This window comes from Trichomycterus rosablanca, chromosome 5 (assembly GCF_030014385.1).
Source record: "Trichomycterus rosablanca isolate fTriRos1 chromosome 5, fTriRos1.hap1, whole genome shotgun sequence".
Lineage (NCBI taxonomy): Eukaryota > Metazoa > Chordata > Actinopteri > Siluriformes > Trichomycteridae > Trichomycterus > Trichomycterus rosablanca.
In genome coordinates, this window is record NC_085992.1 from 36,425,804 (window position 1) to 36,448,565 (window position 22,762).

The window sequence follows — 22,762 nt, forward strand, 5'->3', positions numbered from 1 at the left end:
AATACAATATACAGACAAGACTATGTAGACAATGTACAATTTTACATGTTCAGCAGAATTTGCATATGTACAGAAAATATAAAAATAGTGTAAGATAAATAGTTGAGTAAGGTAAGATGCAGTTACGGTATTATACAGCATGTATAAAGTGCAGTGTGGCATGTAAACAACAGTAAACAGTAGTTCAGTTTTTGTTATTAATGAGTTTGATGGCATTTGGAAAGAAACTGTTACAGTGTCTGTTTGATTTAGTGTTCAGGGCTCTGTAGCGCCTGCCAGAGGGTAGGAGGTTAAAGAGTTCGTGTCCAGGGTGTGCAGAGTCTGTGATAATTTTTTCTGCCCGGTTTCTGGTCCTTGTTGTGTATAAGTCCTGGAGGGTAGGCAAAGGAGCACCGATGATTTTTGCTGCTCTATCCACCACTCTTTGCAATCTGCATCTGTCCTGTTTTGTGGCTGAACCGAACCACACTGTGATGGATGTGCACAGGACAGATTCAATGACTGCGGTGTAGAACTGTTTCAACAGCTCCTGTGGCAGACCGTGTTTCCTCAGTTGACGCAGAAAGTACATCCTTTGCTGGGCCTTTTTGAGGATGGAGTTGGTGTTGGCCTCCCACTTTAGGTTATTGGAAATAGTAGTTCCCAAGAACCTGAAGGTCTCCACGGTAGACACAGTGCTGTTGAATATGGTGATGGGGAGCAGTGTCGAAGGTTTCCTTTTAAAATCCACTGTTATCTCTACAGTCTTTAGTGTGTTCAGCTCTAGGTTGTTCTGACTGCACCAGAGCACCAGCCGATCAATCTCCTGCCGATATGCAGACTCATCTCTATCCTGGATTAGTCCAATGATCGTAGTGTCGTCTGCAAACTTTAGAAGTTTCACTGTTGGGTCTGTAGAGGTACAGTCATTAGAGTAGAGAGAAAATAGCAGTGGAGAGAGGACACAGCCCTGTGGTGCACCAGTGCTGACTGTTCTTATGTCAGAGGTAATATCCCCCAGCCTCACCTGTTGTGTCCGGTCTGTCAGAAAGCTGGTGATCCACTGACAGATGGCGGGGGACACACTGAGCTGAGACAGTTTGAAGTCAAGGAGTTCTGGTATGATAAATAAAATAAAAGAACTGTTCGAGAAGATTTCTCCATCTAAAATTCTTAACTTTTTAGAAAGTCTAAATTTTAAACAAATTATCTGAGCATATTTTTTACTATTACTTTTTAGATTTATTTTTTACTATTTATTTTCAAGTTTTTAATAAATTTCTAATAGTAAGGATCTAAAAAAAAAAAAAAATGTGTATGCCATAAAATAGCCAATGTGTTGCTAATATGGCAATAAACACAAACAAACAAATCTGTTTCTCTGCATGCTTTGTTAGCCCCTTTTCATGCTGTTCTTCAATGGTCAGGACTCTCTCAGTACCACCACAGAGCAGGTTTTATTTGTTTGGTGGATCATTCTCAGCACTGCAGTGACACTGACATGGTGGTGGTGTGTTAGTGTGTGTTGTGCTGGTATGAGTGGTTTAGACACAGCAGCGCTGCTGGAGTTATAAATATTGTGTCCACTCACCGTCCACACTGTTAGACATTCCTACCTAGTTGGTCCACCTTGTAGATGTAAAGTCAGAGACGCTCGCTCATCTATTGCTGCTGTTTGAGTTGGTCATCTTAGAGACACAACACACACTAACACACCACCACCATGTCAGTGTCACTGCAGTGCTGAGAATGACTCACCACCCAAATAATACCTGCTCTGTAGTGGTCCTGTGGGGGTCCTGACCATTGAAGAACAGCATGAAAGGGGGCTAACAAAGCATGCAGAGAAACAGATGCACTACAGTCAGTAATTGTAGGACTACAAAGTGCTTCTATATGGTAAGTGGAGCTGATAAAATGGACAGTCAGTGTAGAAACAAGGAAGTGGTTTTAATGTTATGGCTGATCGGTGTAAGTTTGCTGCTAATGGTGGAGGTGCAAAGAAGCAGTCAGCAGGTGTGTTGTACAGATAACTGGGGTCACCTCAGTGTATGGAGAAAATCTGACATATCCAAATTGGGACATGATATTGCCTGATAATCCAAGACAATCCAAAAGAAATCCAAAATGATATGGATGAGAAATTACTTAGTCCATGCAACAGTGACTCCTACTGTTGGGTTGATGTGCCAACTCGAGTGCCAGAGAAATACAGGGGGCGTAGCATTATTCTTTATATGTAATAGGCATTTCTATATAAATTTGCTGCTAATGGGTGGAGGTGCAAAGAATCAAGCAGCAGGGGTGTTGTATGTGTACAGATGACTAGGGTCACCTGAATGTATAGGGGAAATCGGACATATCCAAATTGGGGCACTATATTGCGTGATAATCCAAAAGAAATGCATTTTGATGTGTCCTGATCACCTATCAAATGCTGCATCTCCAGTATCTATAGGCATGATAATCCAAAAGAAATGCATTTTGATGTGTCCTGATCACCTATCAAATAGTGCATCTCCAATATCTATAGGCCATAATATCTATAGGCCATAATGAAAAGACATTGTTAGAACCAGCGTCCACAAGAAGTGATGCCTCAACAAAGGCTGTTGGCGGTTGTGCTCTTTTAAGGAGGTTGTTAAATACAGATCAGCTGTTGGGGCACTTTTGTCCTACTCCCTGCTTCTCCATCTTCATTTGTAAAATTTGTCTTAAATGTTTAGATGAGAAATTACTTCATTGCTTCAACAGTGACCTTTACTGTAGGGTTGATGTGCTAACTTGAGTGCCAGAGAAATACAGGGAACGTAGCATCTAGCCTTTCTGTATAAGTTTGCTGGAGGGGTGTTGTACAGATTGGGGTCACCTAATTGTATGGGGAAATCGGACATATCTAAATTGGGACATTATATTGTGTGAAATATATCAAATGATGCATCCCCAATGTATAAGTCGTAATGTAATGACATTGTTAGAACCAGCGTCCTCAAGATGTGATGCCTCAGAGTGCACACTTTACACAAGGCTACAAAGGCTGTTGGTGGTTGTGCTCTTTTAAGGAGGTTGTTAAGTACGGATCAGCTGTTAAGGGCACTTTTGTCCTCCTCCCTGCTTCTCCGTCTTCTTCCCCATCCCACCCTCATCATCTAAGAAAGGGCTCTGCCTTCGGGGGCCACATCACTTACCTGCTGACACACGGGACATGATTGATGAGCGGCCTCGGGCGCTAGAGTCAACTGTGTCAGCTGCTCATAATTTATACATCTCATCTCTGTCAGAAAAAAGCAGGAGCTTGGTGTAAAATGAAAACACTGGTTTTATTAAGGAGGAAAACTTATCAGTACTAAATTGGACTGAATCTGACTTTTTTGAAGATTGACAGGACACACACACACTGCTAAACTTTGCAAAACATTGTTGCTGCAATGTATTTTAGAAGGGTTCCTTTCTGTTAACATTTGGTAGTCCATACTCCTAACAGCAGTGAATATCTCTTTCATCTAGACTGCAGACCACCTTTATGATGGCACATTTTATGAAGAATGTAATAGATAATTATTCATGGAATATTATTGCAGCTGATTTAGAGTATGACATGATTAATATGGGTGGGTGAGTGTATAGGAGCATGTGTTCAAGGTTAATATTAGACAAGAGTGCCTAACTAGGAGTAATGTTCGCCATGATGAATGATCTCCAGTTTTTAATTTCCATTTTGAGCTGAACATCTATCACGTATGTCAGATCAGTTATCCGTGGCCTCACGTTTCATTTTTTATGTCAGACAAGAGAATATGAGAACAGTATGACAAAATATGACATTTTGGTGTAACTAATGAAAAACTAAATGAAAAATCCTGCAACATGTTTTCATATGAAGGGTATCATTTGTTTACATCCCCAAAGGTTTTTTTCCTCATTGGAAATGTTGACTGTAAACATGTCTCATTGACCCAAGACTAAATTAAATTAGGTTTTAATATGAGCTAGGAATTTAAACAGTTAGCGTACAGGCAACTTATTTACAGCTTCTTTCACACTGTAAGAATAAGTGCTCAGCCCCAATCTTCTGTTCAGATCCTAGTTTCCTAGATTGTCATTATAGGCGGAACGGTGGGTAGCACTGTCGGCTTACAGCAAGAAGGTCCTGTGTTCGATCCCCAGGTGGAACGGTTCGGGTCCTTTTTGTGTGGAGTTTGCATGTTCTCCCCATGTCTGCTTGGGTTTCCTCCGGGAGCTCCAGTTTCTTTACACAGTCCAAAGACATGCAAGTGAGGTGAATTGGAGATACAAAATTACCCATGACTGTGTTACTGAATGACTTGTGAACTGATGAATCTTGAGTAATGAGAAACTACCGTTTCTGTCATGAATGTAACCAAAGAGTGTGAAACGTGACATTAAAATCCTAATAAATAATAACATTAATAGTCCATATCCAATGCTAGTCTGAATAGATTGTGCTAATTCACCTATCTTTTATGTGAAGGAATAACAAGCCACCAGAAATAAACTTTATTATTCACTACTATTTTAATTTCATTTTAATAATCTAGGTAGGAGTGTGTAATAGAGTGGACAGTGAGTGGACACGGTATTAAAAACTCCAGCAGAGCTGCTGTGTTTGATCCACTTATACCAGCACAACACACCACCACCATGTCATTGTCACTGCAGTGCTGAGAATCATCCACCACCTAAATAATACCTGCTCTGTGTGGGTCCTGACCCTTGAGGAACAGTAGGTTAAAAAAGTATGTAGAGAAATAGATTTGTAGAATTACAAAGTGCAAAATGGACAGTGTGTGTAGAAACAAGGAGGTGGTTTTAATGTTATGGCTGATCAGTGTGTGTATGTATATAAGTCTGTGTAGATAACACCAATCTAACATTTAAGTGCCCAGGGGTCCAGGTTTTGTGCTCTTTACACCTTTTTTTTCAAAAGGTTTTCAAATGGCAGAGTTGCCATGAATGCCAGCTTGGTGAAGTTCCCAGTGTGCAATTTGTAGATCACCCTGGTCAAAAATGAAATCATTTAGTTTTTTCTGTTTGTGTTGTCAAGTGCTGTCTATTTTTTTAGTTTGCTGTTGGCCTCATATTTTGACATACACTGCCACAGCTTTGGAACATGCAGTTTAGGTACCACTGTTTGGCCGATTAAAAGCTGAGAGGTGCCATGTTGTTTAAAAACCCCACATCAAAGTGCTGAAATTAAGAGTTCCTTTAAAGCATGTTCATGATGTTCATTGGTAATATTACTCAAAATCAAGCTTCTATTTCATGTGTTTCTGTTATCTTGCTCACAATTTACTGTATATTTTTTGTTTCAAAGGATACGATACTGTTTATATCAATTTTAAACAAAAATGACTTCTTGTCTTAATAAGTGACAGTTTGTAGCTAAATAATTTTCCTCTTTCTGTTGTTTTGTCTGTACTTTGTTTCTTGGTAATAGGCTCGAGTTTTATTGAACAGCCATATTTAGTTAGCACAGCAACTCTGATTCCATAACTTTATCCCACTATTGATCTTTATTCCAGATAAAAAGAACCTTGCTTAAATCATGCATTTTTCATTGCACTATCAGTGGGATTAGATTGAGTCCTTGCAGTTGGCACTCAATATGGCTTAAAGCTATACTTATAAATGCTGTCTGTTTTGCTCTATTGATTGTTTAGTGTTGCTTGGATATTGAAGACACCAGTCCCCTGACAGCATTTTGCTTTGCTTTGATCACAATGTAGGCTTTGAGCGATGGGAAGAATCAACTAAATAAGGTTCTTTGTGCAGTGAGAAGATGCAGCAGTTTATTGAATCTCCTAATGAGAAATAAACTTAGATGAAAGTTTCCATGTTGGAGAAACTGTGATAAGCGGTCTGTAGTGAGCATCCGCTATGATTCTTCTGAGCACTGATTCTTCCAAAAATTATTTACGTTTTATTTTGTATTGATTGAATTTGAACTGTAGTTCTGACTGAAGTGTTAAATACATAATCCAGGCATAACATTATGACCACTGACAGGTGAAGTGAATAACACTGATTATCTCTTCATCACGACACCTGTTAGTGGGTGGGCAAGTGAATATGATATTCTTAGTATCCTAAGTTGATGTTAGAATCAGGAAAAATGGGCAAGCGTAAGGATTTGAGCGAGTTTGACAAGGGCCAAATTGTGATGGCTAGACGACTGGGTCAGAGCATCTCCAAAACTGCAGCTCTTGTGGGGTGTTCCCGGTCTGCAGTGGTCAGTATCTGTCAAAAGTGGTCCAAGGAAGGAACAGTGGTAAACCGGCGACAGGGTCATGGGCGACCAAGGCTCACTGATGCATCTGGGGAGCGAAGGCTGGCTCGTGTGGTCCGATCCAACAGACAAGCTACTGTAGTTAATGCTGGTTCTGATAGAAAGGTGTCAGAATACACAGTGCATCACAGTTGCAGGGCTGTTTTGGCAGCAAAAGGGGGATTAACACAATATTAGGAAGGTGGTCATAATATTATGCCTCATCGGTGTATACACATAGAATGTAGTCATGATATAATGCATTTTACTTCATTTCAAACACCAAAATGCTGCTACTTCTTAACTATAAAAGAAAAATAATAAAATAATTGGAAAATGGTTTTATTATTGATTCATTTATCTTCAAGAACATATCCAGATGAGAGTTGTAGTGGGACTGGTGCCATCCAGAAACACCGGTGCAAGTCAGGAACACACATCAGAAAGGGCTCCAATCCTCCCTTTACAGATTCATCCTTTTACTCAAACTCAAACCCCCAGTTCACCTTCCACATGTTTTCAGGAGGTGGGAAGAAACCACCCCAGGAAACCTGAGAAAACATGGAAAAAAACATGTCAAACTCCTGACAGTGCCTGGAGGCTAGGTTGGAACCTAGGTCCCCAGGATCCTGGTGCTGCCCAGTACCTTCACTACTTTCTTCATCACAATAAAAAAATACAAGTGAATACTAAATTTCTGATTTGATCACCATAACTGATCTGTTGGTCAAGTAGACCTATCGTCTTAATGATACAGTAGGATCATTCACATGTGAAGGGGTGACAGATATCTGAAAAAAACATGTTGGTGTACATTTCAGCTGCCGAACTGTAGTCCTGTTGATTTTTTTATGTTATGGCTTTTCTAAAGGAAACAGGCTTTATTTGTTCTCATTCGTGCTGTATTCAAGACTTAAGCTTAACACTTCATGGTCACTGTTGTCTGATTCTCTTCCTCATAATGTACCATACATTTATTTTATCTATTGGGACAGTTCTGGACTGCATACAGGCCAGTTAAGCACACACACTCTAGATAGATAGATACTTCAATTACCAAATTCTTGGTCTATGTCTGTGAAGCCACATTTCTGTGAGGCCACGCAGAATGAGGCCTGGCATCATCTGTTTTCTCCAAAATAACAAGCCTCTGCATCAATGGTACCTTCACATATATGCAGGTCACTCATTCTGTGGGCACTGATGCACCCCCATGCCATCACAGATGCTGGTTTTTGCACTTTTCCGTTAGTGACAGTCTGAATGTTTTTTTTTTTTTCATGTTTGACATGTAGAATGTGATGTCCATTCCCAAATAACAAGCTGAAATGTGGACTCATCTGACCACATAACATGTTTCTAGACTTTGGGTCTAGAGAACTGCACAAAATTAATATATGGCTCCCTCTCTGCATGATACAGTTTCAGGTTGCATTTTTTTTATGCAGCGGCGGACTGTCTTAAGTGACAATGATTTTTCAAAGTACTCCCATGGCCATGTTGCTGTGTCCATCATGGTAGCATGACAGTTTCTCAAACAGCACAGCTTGAGGGCTTGATGGCCACGTACAGTCGGCGACAGTTTCCACCCTTGGCCCTTACACACTGAGATTGTCCCTAATTTTTCTCTTAATGATATTATGAACTGTGGACAGTGAAAGATCTCAATTCTTTGCAGTCTTGTGCTGAGAAACATTGTCTTTGAACTTTGAAGTTTAGCACACAGTGGTGAACCATGAGCCATCTCTAACTGCAATGACTAAGCCTTTGCTGGAAGTCAACCAGACTCAGCAGGGACCCCCATCCTCCTTTGGTGGCCTGGAGGATAATTTGAATTTACACAAATCATACATACACAAAATTAAATTAAACTAAAAGTTATAACTAGCCAAAATAAAGCTCCTTTTATACTCAGTCTTGATGACCAGTTAAACTGCTAATTGTGGAACCTTCCAGAACAGTGTTACTTGTATAACCTTATTTTGCCTCTGTCCCAACTTTTTTGAGCTACAAGTGTCACATTCTATTGTTTTTTATTTTTATAAAATATGATTAGGCATGTCAGTGAAAAGATCAGTTAAATAAAAGTTCAGGTAATTTAATAAATAATACATTTTAGTTTTTTATTGCAATTAATAATAAAAAAAAACTTGAATAAAACATTACATAATTATTGGTATAACCTTTAAAAAGACTCTTTTAATATCTGTATGTGGAATGTGAATCTGATGCAAAAAGGTGTGACTGTTTGGCTCTGCCAGCTCACATCTGTCAGAGCTCATTGTTCCATATCAGATTTTTCCTCATGTCCAGAGGATGAATTTAAGAATAGCCCCCGCAGGAAATAATTCTAGAAGTGATGTTGTGGTAATGGTGGCCGCTGTCATTGTCAGGTGTTAAATAACACTTTGGACCAAGGACAGCCAAATGACAGAGTTCTCTCTGGGAGAATCTAAAAAGAGTAAAAATACAGTGCAGAGAGGCAGGCAGGACTTCTCAAAGCGGTGACCATCAGCCCAGCACCAAAATGTTTGGCAGCATACTGCTGCCATGGTATAATTGGACAGAAAACATATATGGGTGCAAATAACCCCCTGTCAGTGGCATTAAAAAGAGTACGCTTGATGGCTCAAAGAGGGAGCGCGAGCAGGGGAAAAGTGGAGGCTAAGTAAAAGGCAGATGAAATGGAAACATTGAGGCTGTGAGTGAGAGTGGGAGAACATAACATTTTTTCAGATAATTCGAAGGTGACTGGCTATGTTGTGTTGTGCCAAGACAGTCTTTTCTACGTGATTTGATGTTTTGTCGTTCGGTGGCACTGTGACTATTTCATGACATGTTTTGAATCCATGAAAAGTTTAAATGGAGAAAAGGTAACATTAAAGCTGACATTAGTAATGAAAGTGGTTATCCAGTGGGTGAGATGTGCATTCTTAATGCAGAGGCAATCAAAGCATTCCCTATCATTAGCACCAGATAGCCCCTGTCTGGAGCTTTCAGCGGGGAGAGGTGACCAAGAATATCGTAGTAAGGAATGTAGGATGGCTTCGCTTCAAGTTAGGCTACAGCTATTGTGTTACATATGGATTAAAATAAGGAATTACACTTAATTACAAGCACAGAGAAGTACAGGTGACTGCGTTGTGGCTCTCCCAAAGATGGTCGGCATGCTGGGAGGAGGGGTGTGCCTGTCTTTTACCCAGTGTATTTTACCCATTCATCAGACAATCAATGAATGAAAGAATGACCATATTATTTCTGTAAACCAGAGCTTAAAACCAGGGCCAATGATTAAGAATCATGGTTCCCTATGGTTCCCTTTTCCTTTAACCATCTTGTTCCAACTGGACCCGCTCAGCATTTTAATGTGTTGTATAGCACAAAAGATTAATTGTATTATGCAGTACCTCTGCCTATCTGCATTGTCTGTATCCGTATTATACACTGATCAACCATGTCATTAAAACCACCTCCTTGTTTCTACACTCACTGTCCATTTTATCAGCTTCACTAACCATATAGAAGCATTTTGTAGTTCTACAATTACTGACTGTAGTCCATCTGTTTCTCTGCATGCTTTGTTAGCCCCCTTTTATGCTATTCTTCAATGGTCAGGACCCCCACAGGACCACTACAGAGTAGGTATTATTTGAGTGGTGGATCATTCTTAGCACTGCAGTGACACTGACATGGTGGTGGTGTGTTAGCGTGTGTTGTGCTGGTATGAGTGGATTGTAGCAGCGCTGCTGGAGTTTTTAAACACCTCACTCTCCCTGCTGGACTGAGAATAGTCCACCAGCCAAAAACATCCAGCCAACAGCACCCTGTGGGCAGCATCCTGTGACCACTGATGAAGATCTAGAAGATGACCAACTCAAACAGCAGCAATAGATGAGAGATCGTCTTTGACTTTACATCTACAAGGTGGACCAACTAGGTAGGAGTGTCTAATAGAGTGGACAGTGAGTGGACACGGTATTTAAAAACTCCATCAGCGCTGCTGTGTCTGATCCACTCATACCAGCACAACACACACTAACACACCACCACCATGTCATTGTCACTGCAGTGCTGAGAATGATCCACCACCTAAATATAATACCTGCTCTGTGGTGGTCCTGTGGGGGTCCTGACTATTGAAGAACAGCACGAAAGGGTGCTAACAAAGTATGTAGAGAAACAGATGGACTACTGTCAGTAGTTGTAGAACTATAAAGTGCTTATATATGGTAAGTAGAGCTGATAAAATGGACAGTGAGTGTAGAAACAAGGAGGTGGTTTTAATGTTATGGTTGATCGGTGTATATCGGAATGTATGATAAGCATATTTGAAGTGAATATTTCATCATACAATAGAACATTTACTTTTAACTACACTGGCATTTGAAATATTGTTTTCCTACAGCGTCCTGAGGTTACTTTTCAAAGCAAGTAAACATTTGTTTTGTTAGCCAATGGAAAACATGTAGCTCATCCGAGGTGCTTTATGATCTGAATCTGGCGCTTCTAGACCAAGGGATTGCCCCCTGTTGTGCCATTTACCACCGTCTCAGCCTCTATTTGTTTAGCTGCAGAAGAACTTAAAAAGCAAGCCAGAGTTTGGCATCCTTGTGCGAGGAAAACTTTTGGCTGAGATGGTACGTGGGGTGCGAGGAGATTTTCTGGCTCTCGATCAGTTTCTCACACATTTTAGAAGGTTGTAACTAATGAAAGCTGCGCCGCTAGTGCATTTGAAGACTAGCCCTGACCTCACGGTTTCAGTTGAGCATGTCAGAATGGTAATGAGGAGCTTGTGGTGCAATGAAGGGTTAAATAAAGTCTTCATAAGCTGTCGGTTACCATTTATTTTATTTTTTATGTTGACTGTTTTGCCACTTTTCTCAATTATATCCCTGAACAGAGCTTGTCTTGTATTTCAAGGCAGCTGTGTGGCTCATTGTCTGGGCTCAGATTGCTGCTTTAGCTCACTGGCGACCCTCATTAATCATCCCTTCAGACTATTTATAACACCAGAGTAAGTGCGCCATTGGCTTTTGTCGTAGTGGCACCCTGTTTGATGGCAGGAGGAAGCCTAATTATTAACTGTTAAAATGACAGTCGGGACTGTTCTATCAGCCAGCGAAGTGACAAGCAGTCTTAGAGAAAGGCCACAAAAACAGCATCCAGCTACCTAACCTATTTTTTCTTTGCTTTGCAGGATCCCAAAAACTATGTCTTGTTTTTTTTGTTTCTCTGCAATCTGCTATCAGATGCCGCTGAGCTTAGAGGTAGATGATAGATGGCGTTATGTTTCATTTGAGCTTGGCGATGACAGGGACTGTTTTTTCCTTTTTTAATTTTATTGTATGACAGGTATAACGAGACTAAGTTGGTTTAGATATGTAAATGGAGCATGCCTCAGAATAGATGCATACTCGGTCACAATTAGTGCTCGATTTGTCTGACAGCTGTAATTTTACTCTAAACACTTTCATTTAAGCTAGGATGTATTGTCTCCTGCAGATGGTGTCAAAATAAATTACAAACATCATTTAGAAAACAGTGTCTATCAGTCAGATTTAAATCGTAGGCACATTTGCATCTTGGATTAATGTTTCATGTGTGCTGTGGCACTTAGTATCGAGTGATTAGTGGAGTAATAAGTCATAAGTATAAAAATTATATCATCACAACTTCTCAGGTTCTTAAAGTAGGAAACTTTAGTAGTACAATAGTCCAAAGGCTATAAAAGGTCTTTTGACAAACTCTCATTCTTTTGCTTTTGCTCATGCTGGTTGGGATCATGTACAAGTTGCTGTGCCTGCAAGAGACTGAAATGACAGTGCCAGGCCTGTGGCTGCTAGCAAAGCCTAGTTTAGAGCTTGTGGGTGGAATTATCACTCAGTATGACAGCAGGACTATTAGATGTAAGCACAGAATTTTAGATTTAGCCTGACATACACCAGCCAAGTCTGCAGTGCTACTTATCTTAGCCCTTGAATCAGAACATTTAAAGACAGCACTAAATACACTGATCAGCCATAACATTAAAACCACCTCCTTGTTTCTACGCTCACTGTCCATTTTTTCAGCTCCACTTACCATATAGAAGCACATTGTAGTTCTATAATTACTGACTGTAGTCCATCTGTTTCTCTACATACTGTTTTAACCTCCTTTTACTCTGTTCTTCAATGGTCAGGACCCCCACAGGACCACCACAGAGCAGGTATTATTTAGGTGATGGATGATTCTCAGCACTGCAGTGACAATGACGTGGTGGTGGTGTGTTAGTGTGTGTTGTGCTGGTATGAGTGGATCAGACACAGCAGCGCTGCTGGAGTTTTTAAATACCGTGTCCACACACTGTCCACTCTATTAGACACTCCTACCTAGCTGGTCCACCTTGTAGATGTGAAGTCAGAGACGATCGCTCATTTATTGCTGCTGTTTGAGTTGGTCATCTTCTAGACCTTCATCAGTGGTCACAGGATGCTCCCCATGGGGCACTGTTGGCTGGATATTTTTGGTTGGCGTACTATTCTAAGTCCAGACAGTGAGGTGTTTAAAAACTCCATCAGCGCTGCTGTGTCTTATCCACTCATACCAGCACAACACGCACTAACACACCACCACCATGTCAGTGTCACTGCAGTGCTGAGAATGATCCACCACCCAAATAATACCTGATCTGTGGTGGTCCTGTGGGGGTCCTGACCATTGAAGAACATAGTTAAAGGAGGTTAGAAAAGTATGTAGAGAAACAGATGGACTACAGTCAGTAATTGTAGAACTACAAAGTGCTTCTATATGGTAAGTGGAGCTGATAAAATGGACAGTGAGTGTAGAAATTAGGAGGTGGTTTTAATGTTATGGCTGATTGGTGTAATAAGCACAGTGCATGTTAATTTATAGTTAAAAAAAAAAAAAAAGGTTAGGATACTGATGGGTAACAGTGTGATATGAATTATCACAGGTTTCTGAATACCTTGAGACAAAAAGTGGACTGCTGAGGGGAGACTGCTGGGAAATATGAGCAGAATCTCCACTGTGCAGAATGACAGTCTTTGTTATTTGTCTTCTGACACCATGGCAGACAGCTATCAGAAAGAAAGCGAACACACTGTGAGCTTGGAAAAAAGAGTTAGACCCCCCCCTCCTTCCCTCACCAAGCTTGGGATCCCCAAATAATGAAAGAGATCAAGTTTCTGTCACAGTACAAACATAACTTTTTTTGGCATCTAATAAATAGGCAGCATGGCATTGTTTTCACAGCCAGACAGGTGTGTCTGCGACTCTACTGATGGCTTCTATTATTCTTCTGGGAAAGCATGTTTGCTTTCTTGTCATATTTTGTCACACATCTCTCTTGTGAGAACAGGGTGGCTTGAAAGATGGCCAACAGTAATTATACACATGCCTCCCATCGCTGCCTCGTGTTTTGTTCGTCTTCTAGCAGCAGCCAGGCTGTTAGCTTGCACCCTCGTGGCACAAGCTACAGAGCACAATGATTGCATGTTGCCATGTTTAACTCGTTAAGCAGCATGTTGATTGCAAGCTTGTTAGCGCTGAGGCGGAGGCAGGCAGAGGCCGAGGGCACCTGTTATTCATCACCACGGCGTAGTTAAAAGCCCTGATCCTAGCGCAGGCGATGACATTATTTGCACCTGAATGGCAGGTACATCAACATCTCCTTGTAAGCGTCTAAAAAGGGAGACAGTGAAGCTCTTTGTTCTCCGCACAGCCCACTTGGAGCTTTGACAGCCCGCTGATGGATATTATCATTCTTAATGTCAGTAAATAGTGGCATGGCAGAGATCTGCTTCCTTTCAATACTGCAGGCCTCATTTATCTCTCCCGGAAATACACGATGGCTGCAGAATGAGGGAATCTTCCTATTCTGTTCTGCCTGAAAGAGAGGCTTTGAGTCTGCTCAGTAGCATGCTTTTTTTCTTTTTAGAATATGTTTGGACAACTTCTGATAGAGGTCTGATATGTGAAAGCTTTGTGTGCCACACTTATTCATGTAAACAATGCAGTACAGCATGAAGTAGGGTTCTAGGTTGAGCGTTTGTTTTGATACAACAACAGTGCTCTTTCATCTTTAGCACATTGAAAGATATTTTGTTCCATTTAACCTTGAGGACTATGAAATGCTTAGATTAAATGACAGTTGTGATTAATTTAGGCTTTCACATACAAACAACTTCAGACACACACAGCTACTATTCACAGCCAATATATTCTCTCAGCATCATTTGTTCTTCTTTTCTGTCAGTGCTTTCCTTTACACACCACACCCTATTTCAGTTGTTAAAGTTATGAATACAAACAGGCGAGATTTCAGCATTAGATTGTTGATTTGAGAAAGTACGAGGGATCTTTAAAAGTTTCTGCACTTTTATATTTTGGTTGTAAACGGTGAGGGTGGAGGAGTAGTAATTGGTTGTGTCTGAGAGACTGAGAGCTTATAGTCTGGATTTAGCGCCACCTGATTTCCACCTTTCTGGACGTTTAAAGAAGCTTTAGGGGGAAGAAGATTTTCATGTGATGATGATGTGAAAGCAGCAGTGCATCAGTAGCTACACAAGGCATCCACTGACCTAGAACATATTGTTTAAGCTGTTTTTGTTAAACAACTGCAACAGCCACAAAAAGGTTAGGAGGTTGCCGACAAGTTTTGTGTAATGGTAAATACAAATGTATTATTATTTTCTCAATTTAAAGCAGTATGTGTCATGTGATTTGTTTCAAATAAAGTGCAACCTTTTCAAATATTAACTAACTATGCCCATTAGCACATAAATAACCAGCTGTATAATTAGCCTAAGCTTGCTTTAGTTACAGGTAAAAAGCTCTGGAAGTTTCACTCATTGTTATCTTCTAATAGTAATCTATTACTGGAGTATTGGATGTGATTGACTCAGAATTGTGTATATAGTGATATCAGTCCAACATGTTTTTAATTAGGGTCACATTAAATATGGTTCATTCTTATTTATTTTGTCTTTTCTTTTTAAACCATTTAGAAAAGAATATTTTCTTATATGGTATGGCCAGTATCTGAAGACACCAGAAAATGATCCTAGTCTAGTTAATTTGTTTAGGTTTGTGTTTTGTATGTTTTACCCTATTACTGGATCTATGTATGTTTATAATTGTTTACATTTAATCTTAAATGATATTACAGTGGTACCTTGAACCTCAATGCCAATTGGTTCTGGGAGTGTTGTTGAGTTTAAAAGGTGCTGAGTTTTAAGGTATTTTTTCCTATAAAGATGTATGGGAAACCTGTTAATGTGTTCCATGGTTCTGTGGAACTGCATATATTTAGGCTGATTTAAATTAATGGGGTTGTTTTTGACACTTACACTAAAAATAACACACATATAATATAAAACCACTGAAATACAACTGACAACATTTAAAAATCAATAAAAAATACAATAAAACCTGCACTTTACCTTTACTTTTTTATTGTTTCCTTATGCTTCCTAATCAAGGAGATGCTGGATCTTGGAATACCGTATTCACTTAGTATAGGCGCATTCACATGAGAAGTGGCAAAACCGTTTTTTGTTGGCTGTACTGCTGTTTTCTATGGAGTGTGGCGGTGCACAAAGCTTATGTGACTTATTGTACTAAAATGAGTGAGAAACTTTTAGTGGAAAGAACTTATGAGCAGTAATAATTAAGAGAAGTTTAGTGTTCCTGTGTCGTTCTTTTAATACATAAAAACTGAACACATTGAGTTTAAGGGTACAAATTTCTCGATGAAGGGCATTAAGTTTCAAAGATTTTGAGTTTAGGGGACGTTGAGTTACAAGGTACTACTGTACTGAGTTTTCTTACATTTTCTGTTTGTTTCAAGGGTTTTTTACCATTCTAATGAAGGGTAAAGTAAAAATTATTAATAATTAAGTAAATAAAGTAAATTAAGTAAATAGTGTCACCAGTGGTCACAAATGGTATTTCTTGCCACAGTTAGCTTCTAATTTTCCATGTTACCTCCTTGGTGCAACTTGTTAAAGTGTTATTGAGTAAGAATTGATGAATTCAGAACAAATTAAGATATTTATTTTCCTTTCTTCCATGCCTGTGAGCTTGTTCCAGTGATTTGTAACATCTCCTCTACATTGAGTTGCAACAGAGCTCAGCTCCACAGGTGACAAAATCAAGTATTTGTCAAGAATGAGCACAGTGGGACATGATGAACCATATGAGCACAGAACTGTTAGACATCTGAGCTTTGTGTTTGACTGAATGCTGGTCAGCCACAGGGGAGATGTGTTGTGGGGAAGCTATGATGTATCTAGCAGATTTTTCTCTGTACACAATTAACATGTTTATTAGTCAGTGTGCAGTGCTGAAACGAGGGGTGCAGGTCTGTAATTGAAAAGCATGACATTCTGCCAGCAGGTGATGTCAGATGGGCACACCTGACTGTGCTGACTGTGGTACAGTTAAATAGCTCAGAGCCTTAGACCTTGTCCATACTAAAAGCTCCACTGTAGTTTTGTGCAGGCTTACGCACTGGTCTTTGCGATGGTTTCACTCAACACGCTCATTTGGCGTGCTCCCACAGGGCGGCGGTGTTGCATGAACCCAACCACCAATATTCACGAAACTGAACACAAATAATATTAATGTGTATCTTGCTGCTGCAGTGCATAGAAAAGTTAAGGCCAACCTCATAGTTAGTTTTTAATGTTAATCATTCATTCAATGATTGTCTGTTTTATCACCGCTTTTAAGTCCATCATCCAGTACATTGATACTGATTGTAGTGCAACAGTACATTTGACAGCACAGTAACGCGTGTGTGTGTGGTTTTATAGGAGTGCACATTAAAAAACATATAACAGGCTGTTTAATGCCTGGAATTAAACTGAAGATCAAATGCTATTGTTTGCATATTTGTATTGAGACACAAACGGGAATTGGCTTAGTGATTTCAACTTTGTAAAGCTTGTTCTATTTACCAGTTGCTGGAATTATTTGTGTATTATTTTAGCGGTGGAAGGTGATTCAGACATGTTTTAAAAGAGTCTTTTTATTTTGATTGATGGAGAAAATGCAAAGGTATTGTAGCAAGATACATGTATGAGCTCAGATTTACAATATTGGTGTCATTTACAGCAGCATTATTTCTTAAGCCTGCTTGCTTTGCTACTTGCTCCAGTTAGGAAATTCTAAAATTACTGGTAAGGTATGGTATTATTTATATAGTAATTATAGTATGTGACTACATTATTTGGATGACTTGATTTTTCAGATGCTACTATGATTATTTATTGTATTATTTTCCCAGTATTACATATTAATTACAATGTTACGGCTATTTTTGTGTTTGCTTATAACACTACATTAATTCTTCCACCTATTTCTCAAATCACTTAGTGTGGTACTAGTCTTGTGAGGTACTGAACATTACTATGTTAAACTATTAGTATTTACAGTGTATCACAAAAGTGAGTACACCCCTCACATTTCTGCAGATATTTAAGTATATCTTTTCATGGGACAACACTGACAAAATGACACTTTGACACAATGAAAAGTAGTCTGTGTGCAGCTTATATAACAGTGTAAATTTATTCTTCCCTCAAAATAACTCAATATACAGCCATTAATGTCTAAACCACCGGCAACAAAAGTGAGTACACCCCTTAGTGAAAGTTCCTGAAGTGTCAATATTTTGTGTGGCCACCATTATTTCCCAGAACTGCCTTAACTCTCCTGGGCATGGAGTTTACCAGAGCTTCACAGGTTGCCACTGGAATGCTTTTCCACTCCTCCATGACGACATCACGGAGCTGGCGGATATTCGAGACTTTGCGCTCCTCCACCTTCCGCTTGAGGATGCCCCAAAGATGTTCTATTGGGTTTAGGTCTGGAGACATGCTTGGCCAGTCCATCACCTTTACCCTCAGCCTCTTCAATAAAGCAGTGGTCGTCTTAGAGGTGTGTTTGGGGTCATTATCATGCTGGAACACTGCCCTGCGACCCAGTTTCCGGAGGGAGGGGATCATGCTCTGCTTCAGTATTTCACAGTACATATTGGAGTTCATGTGTCCCTCAATGAAATGTAACTCCCCAACACCTGCTGCACTCATGCAGCCCCAGACCATGGCATTCCCACCACCATGCTTGACTGTAGGCATGACACACTTATCTTTGTACTCCTCACCTGATTGCCGCCACACATGCTTGAGACCATCTGAACCAAACAAATTAATCTTGGTCTCATCAGACCATAGGACATGGTTCCAGTAATCCATGTCCTTTGTTGACATGTCTTCAGCAAACTGTTTGCGGGCTTTCTTGTGTAGAGACTTCAGAAGAGGCTTCCTTCTGGGGTGACAGCCATGCAGACCAATTTGATGTAGTGTGCGGCGTATGGTCTGAGCACTGACAGGCTGACCCCCCACCTTTTCAATCTCTGCAGCAATGCTGACAGCACTCCTGCGCCTATCTTTCAAAGACAGCAATTGGATGTGACGCTGAGCACGTGCACTCAGCTTCTTTGGACGACCAACGCGAGGTCTGTTCTGAGTGGACCCTGTAAAATAACTATTAAAAACGTTTTAAAACGCTGGATGATCTTGGCCACTGTGCTGCAGCTCAGTTTCAGGGTGTTGGCAATCTTCTTGTAGCCTTGGCCATCTTCATGTAGCGCAACAATTCGTCTTTTAAGATCCTCAGAGAGTTCTTTGCCATGAGGTGCCATGTTGGAACTTTCAGTGACCAGTATGAGAGAGTGTGAGAGCTGTACTACTAAATTGAACACACCTGCTCCCTATGCACACCTGAGACCTAGTAACACTAACAAATCACATGACATTTTGGAGGGAAAATGACAAGCAGTGCTCAATTTGGACATTTAGGGGTGTAGTCTCTTAGGGGTGTACTCACTTTTGTTGCCGGTGGTTTAGACATTAATGGCTGTAAATTGAGTTATTTTGAGGGAAGAATAAATTTACACTGTTATATAAGCTGCACACAGACTACTTTTCATTGTGTCAAAGTGTCATTTTGTCAGTGTTGTCCCATGAAAAGATATACTTAAATATCTGCAGAAATGTGAGGGGTGTACTCACTTCTGTGATACACTGTAGCTGATGCACAATACCACAGGTCTGTGGGAGTGCACCACTTATCCATAAAAATTCTGTTTGTCACGTAGCATACATATATCTATACAGAATCCTTCTGTCTGTACATTAAAAAATATAGTGATAGTTTATCTATTTTACTTGAATTTCACACAAAGTCAGAAACTCAAGAAAAAAATGTGTGTATTAATCATGTGCACACAAACATAGTGGATTGCACTCTTTTTGACATGCATTTTGAGGTAGCTTGCAGATTATTCATTTGCTCTATGTGGGTGATTTTTTATTATTATAAATACTTAAAAGCCTTTATAAAATAAGGATTACTGTTAAACTTCAACCACATATAATGAAATGATTCATAGTTTTTGCATAGTTCTTGCAAACAAAGTCCTCACATTTATACTACATAGATCCCGATCATCTTTCCCTTCCCGTCTTATGCTTTTCTGAATTGCATAGACAGAACTCATATCCTGTGTGAGGATGAATGATGTGTCATATTTGAGGTGAGCATGCTTGTTTGACAAGCTTTCTGAACAAACAGTGTGCATGACTCTTTCTTATCGAAGAAAGAATCTTTCACATGCAATTATGGCAGAAAATAAAGGTGATGAAGTGTACTGTAGAGAGGGGAGCAGTGGACCAAAGAACCCTTGTGAGCACTGATTAGAGTAAGAGAGCGCTGCTCATCTCTGGAAATTCCACAAGTCTTTCTCAGGACATTGGCAGACAAGATAATAGACGTGCTGAGTGACCGAGACTGACTATGAATACAGCTCATCTGACCTAGCGTCTGTACAGTTGGGACAGCCGTGCCCTTATTAACCATTATCTTGCCATAGTAGCAGAGGTGGAGTGTTTGTTCAATCTACAGAATTATGTAACTTGGCATGAAGATAGTATGTAAGTGAATGGCACACATGATGGTCATTTATCCTGTCTCTGTGGAATAGAATCCCTTAATATTACATTTTACAATATTTTAAAAATAATATTAATGTTGTTTTAAATGTTAAATGTTATTCAATGTTTTTCAATGTTCTTGCTTTCAACACTTTTTTTTAGTTCTGTTTCATTGTGTTCTCCAAATATTTCCAATGTATTTGCAATAGTAATTTACTAGTATATCTTAAATTTGCATTAAGAGGTTTTGCATAATCTTTCAGTTTTTCAGTTTTCTTTGTAGTTCTATGTAGTGTCTGTTTGTAATCTTACACTTTTAGATGTGATCACTTAGTAAGTAGTAAAAGTATGTTTAGTGGTAAAAATGGTTTGGATAAGTAACCAGACCCTTAATCATTGTAAGCTTGCCCAGGTACAACCAATCTCTTTCCACCTTCAGAATAAAACCAGCTGTTCTTTGAGGATTCCACTACTAGCAATGTATGGTAACACATAGGAGAAGAATACACAGGTTTCTAGTTAAAGCTTTCATCAGTGTTAACTAACCTTTGAGTACCATTCCTTATTAAGTAAAAGAAACTCCTTGCCAAGATCGTCCTTCCCTCCAAACATTCATGACCAAGACAGGAGGATATTGATCAGGGAGGCTACCAAGAGGCTAGTGGCAACTTTGAAGGACTAACCAAGTCTGTATGGCTAAGATTGGTTGACATGGCTGGAATCAAAGCAGTGTCTCTACACTTTACAAAATTATGAAAAATTATCACTTTTAAATAGATTTTTAAGCAAATTTTTGTGAATTTTCATTTCAGGTTGTTAGACAAAAATAACTATTTTAATAGGTATAAAATCTTTAAATAGGCAACTTACATTTTATTAAAACTATTGCCCAGCAATGAAGTATTTTTAAAAGTTTGTCTGTAGGCATCTTTGTGCCTGTGTTATGCTGAACCCCTTTTTTTTCTCTGTTTCTTTATTCTACTGTAGTGACTTTCACTAAATACTGTATTTTAAATGGCTCCCAACTGCCAACTTATGTACACTACATAGCGTCCAATATACAACAAATTAGTGATCGGTGGCATTAAAACATGGAGATGATTTTGTGTGGTTTTAACATTGCTTGTCTTTTGTACTACTGTTTACTGAGTTGATGTCACTAATATCTGGCTACAATCAAAATACTAGCACAATCATGCTTGGAATATTAAAGAGAATAAAACTTCCTTTTTTATATTAATGTGATAACTTAGTCTGTATACAGTGGTGTTTTTATCAGGATAAAATCCAACCTTTCAGCCATATCAGTTTACTTGTTCTGACCCCAGTATTTTCATTTTATTTATGTCTTCATTTTAAAATTTGCATATTTATTAGTCTGGGGCAATTAATGTTGTTTTTGTTGACCATGTGTACTACATTTGGCTACCTTACGTGTAACCAGTTTTAAAATTCAGACTAGTTTGTTTGTTTGTTTGTTTATTAGGATTTTAACGTCATGTTTTACACTTTGGTTACATTCATGACAGAAACAGTAGTTACTCATTACACAAGATTCATCAGTTCACAAGGTTATATCGATCACAGTCATGGACAGTTTAGTATCTCCAATTCACCTCACTTGCATGTCTTTGGACTGTGGGACGAAACCGGAGCACCGGAGGAAACCCTCACGGACTGGGGAGGACAATCAAACTCCACACAGAAAGGACCCTGACCGCCCCACCTGGGGATCGAACCCAGGACCTTCTTGCTGTGAGGCGACAGTGCTACCCACTTAGCCACCGTGCCACCCCAGACTATTTTATTAACAGAGGTTATGGACTGAGCTTTACAGAATCAGATAATGGAAAAGATTTGAGGCTGTATATTGTACCCAACATGTGAGCATAGAGCAGCTGTGACAGCTGTTGCCTTTAGTCTGGCCTCTTAAGATGGAAAACTATCTCTAGCATGTTGAATGATGGCTGTTCAGCCAGAACAAAGTTTAGATTCATTGACCAGTGCTGTCACAATAACTATTCAGCATTGAGAATCTGCTCCTCTCAAGGTCACCAAATAGAACCTGTAAAGAATGATACTTAAGCTCTTCATGGTTTGGTTTCTTCTGTCAAACTAACTCATGATTTGATTTGCTTTGCTGGCAGCATTGTATTTGCACAGTTTTTGGCACAGTCTGACAGAATTAGCTGTAAATGGATGTTCAGGCAGTTTGGACAGTGTTCAAGTTGACAAACATGAGGGCAGAGGACATTTATGAAAAGGCTTCTCATTATGGTCATCAGTGGGAGATGACAACATGCTGTCTGGTGTGATCACTTACATCTTAACTCTGACAGCTTTAATAAAAACAATTTACACTCCGCTTTTCCACATATCAAAGGTGAAAGAATTTTGATTGGCATTGCAAAGAGCTTGCCGCTGTTCAAGAAAAAAGGACAACGAGAGACGATGCTAATTTGATGCCTGCGATGTAAAAGTGGTGTTGAATTGATCT

General features: G+C 39.6%; 1 protein-coding gene across 1 annotated transcript in view; it reads left to right on the plus strand.

The window, feature by feature from the left end:
- The window catches only part of lrmda (leucine rich melanocyte differentiation associated), a 433,718-nt gene that overhangs the window by 336,137 nt on the left and 74,819 nt on the right, over positions 1-22,762 (plus strand). The window contains exon 6 of the mRNA XM_062995130.1: positions 941-951. Within this exon, the coding sequence (XP_062851200.1) occupies positions 941-951 (11 nt within the window). The remainder of the gene's footprint in view (positions 1-940; positions 952-22,762) is intronic.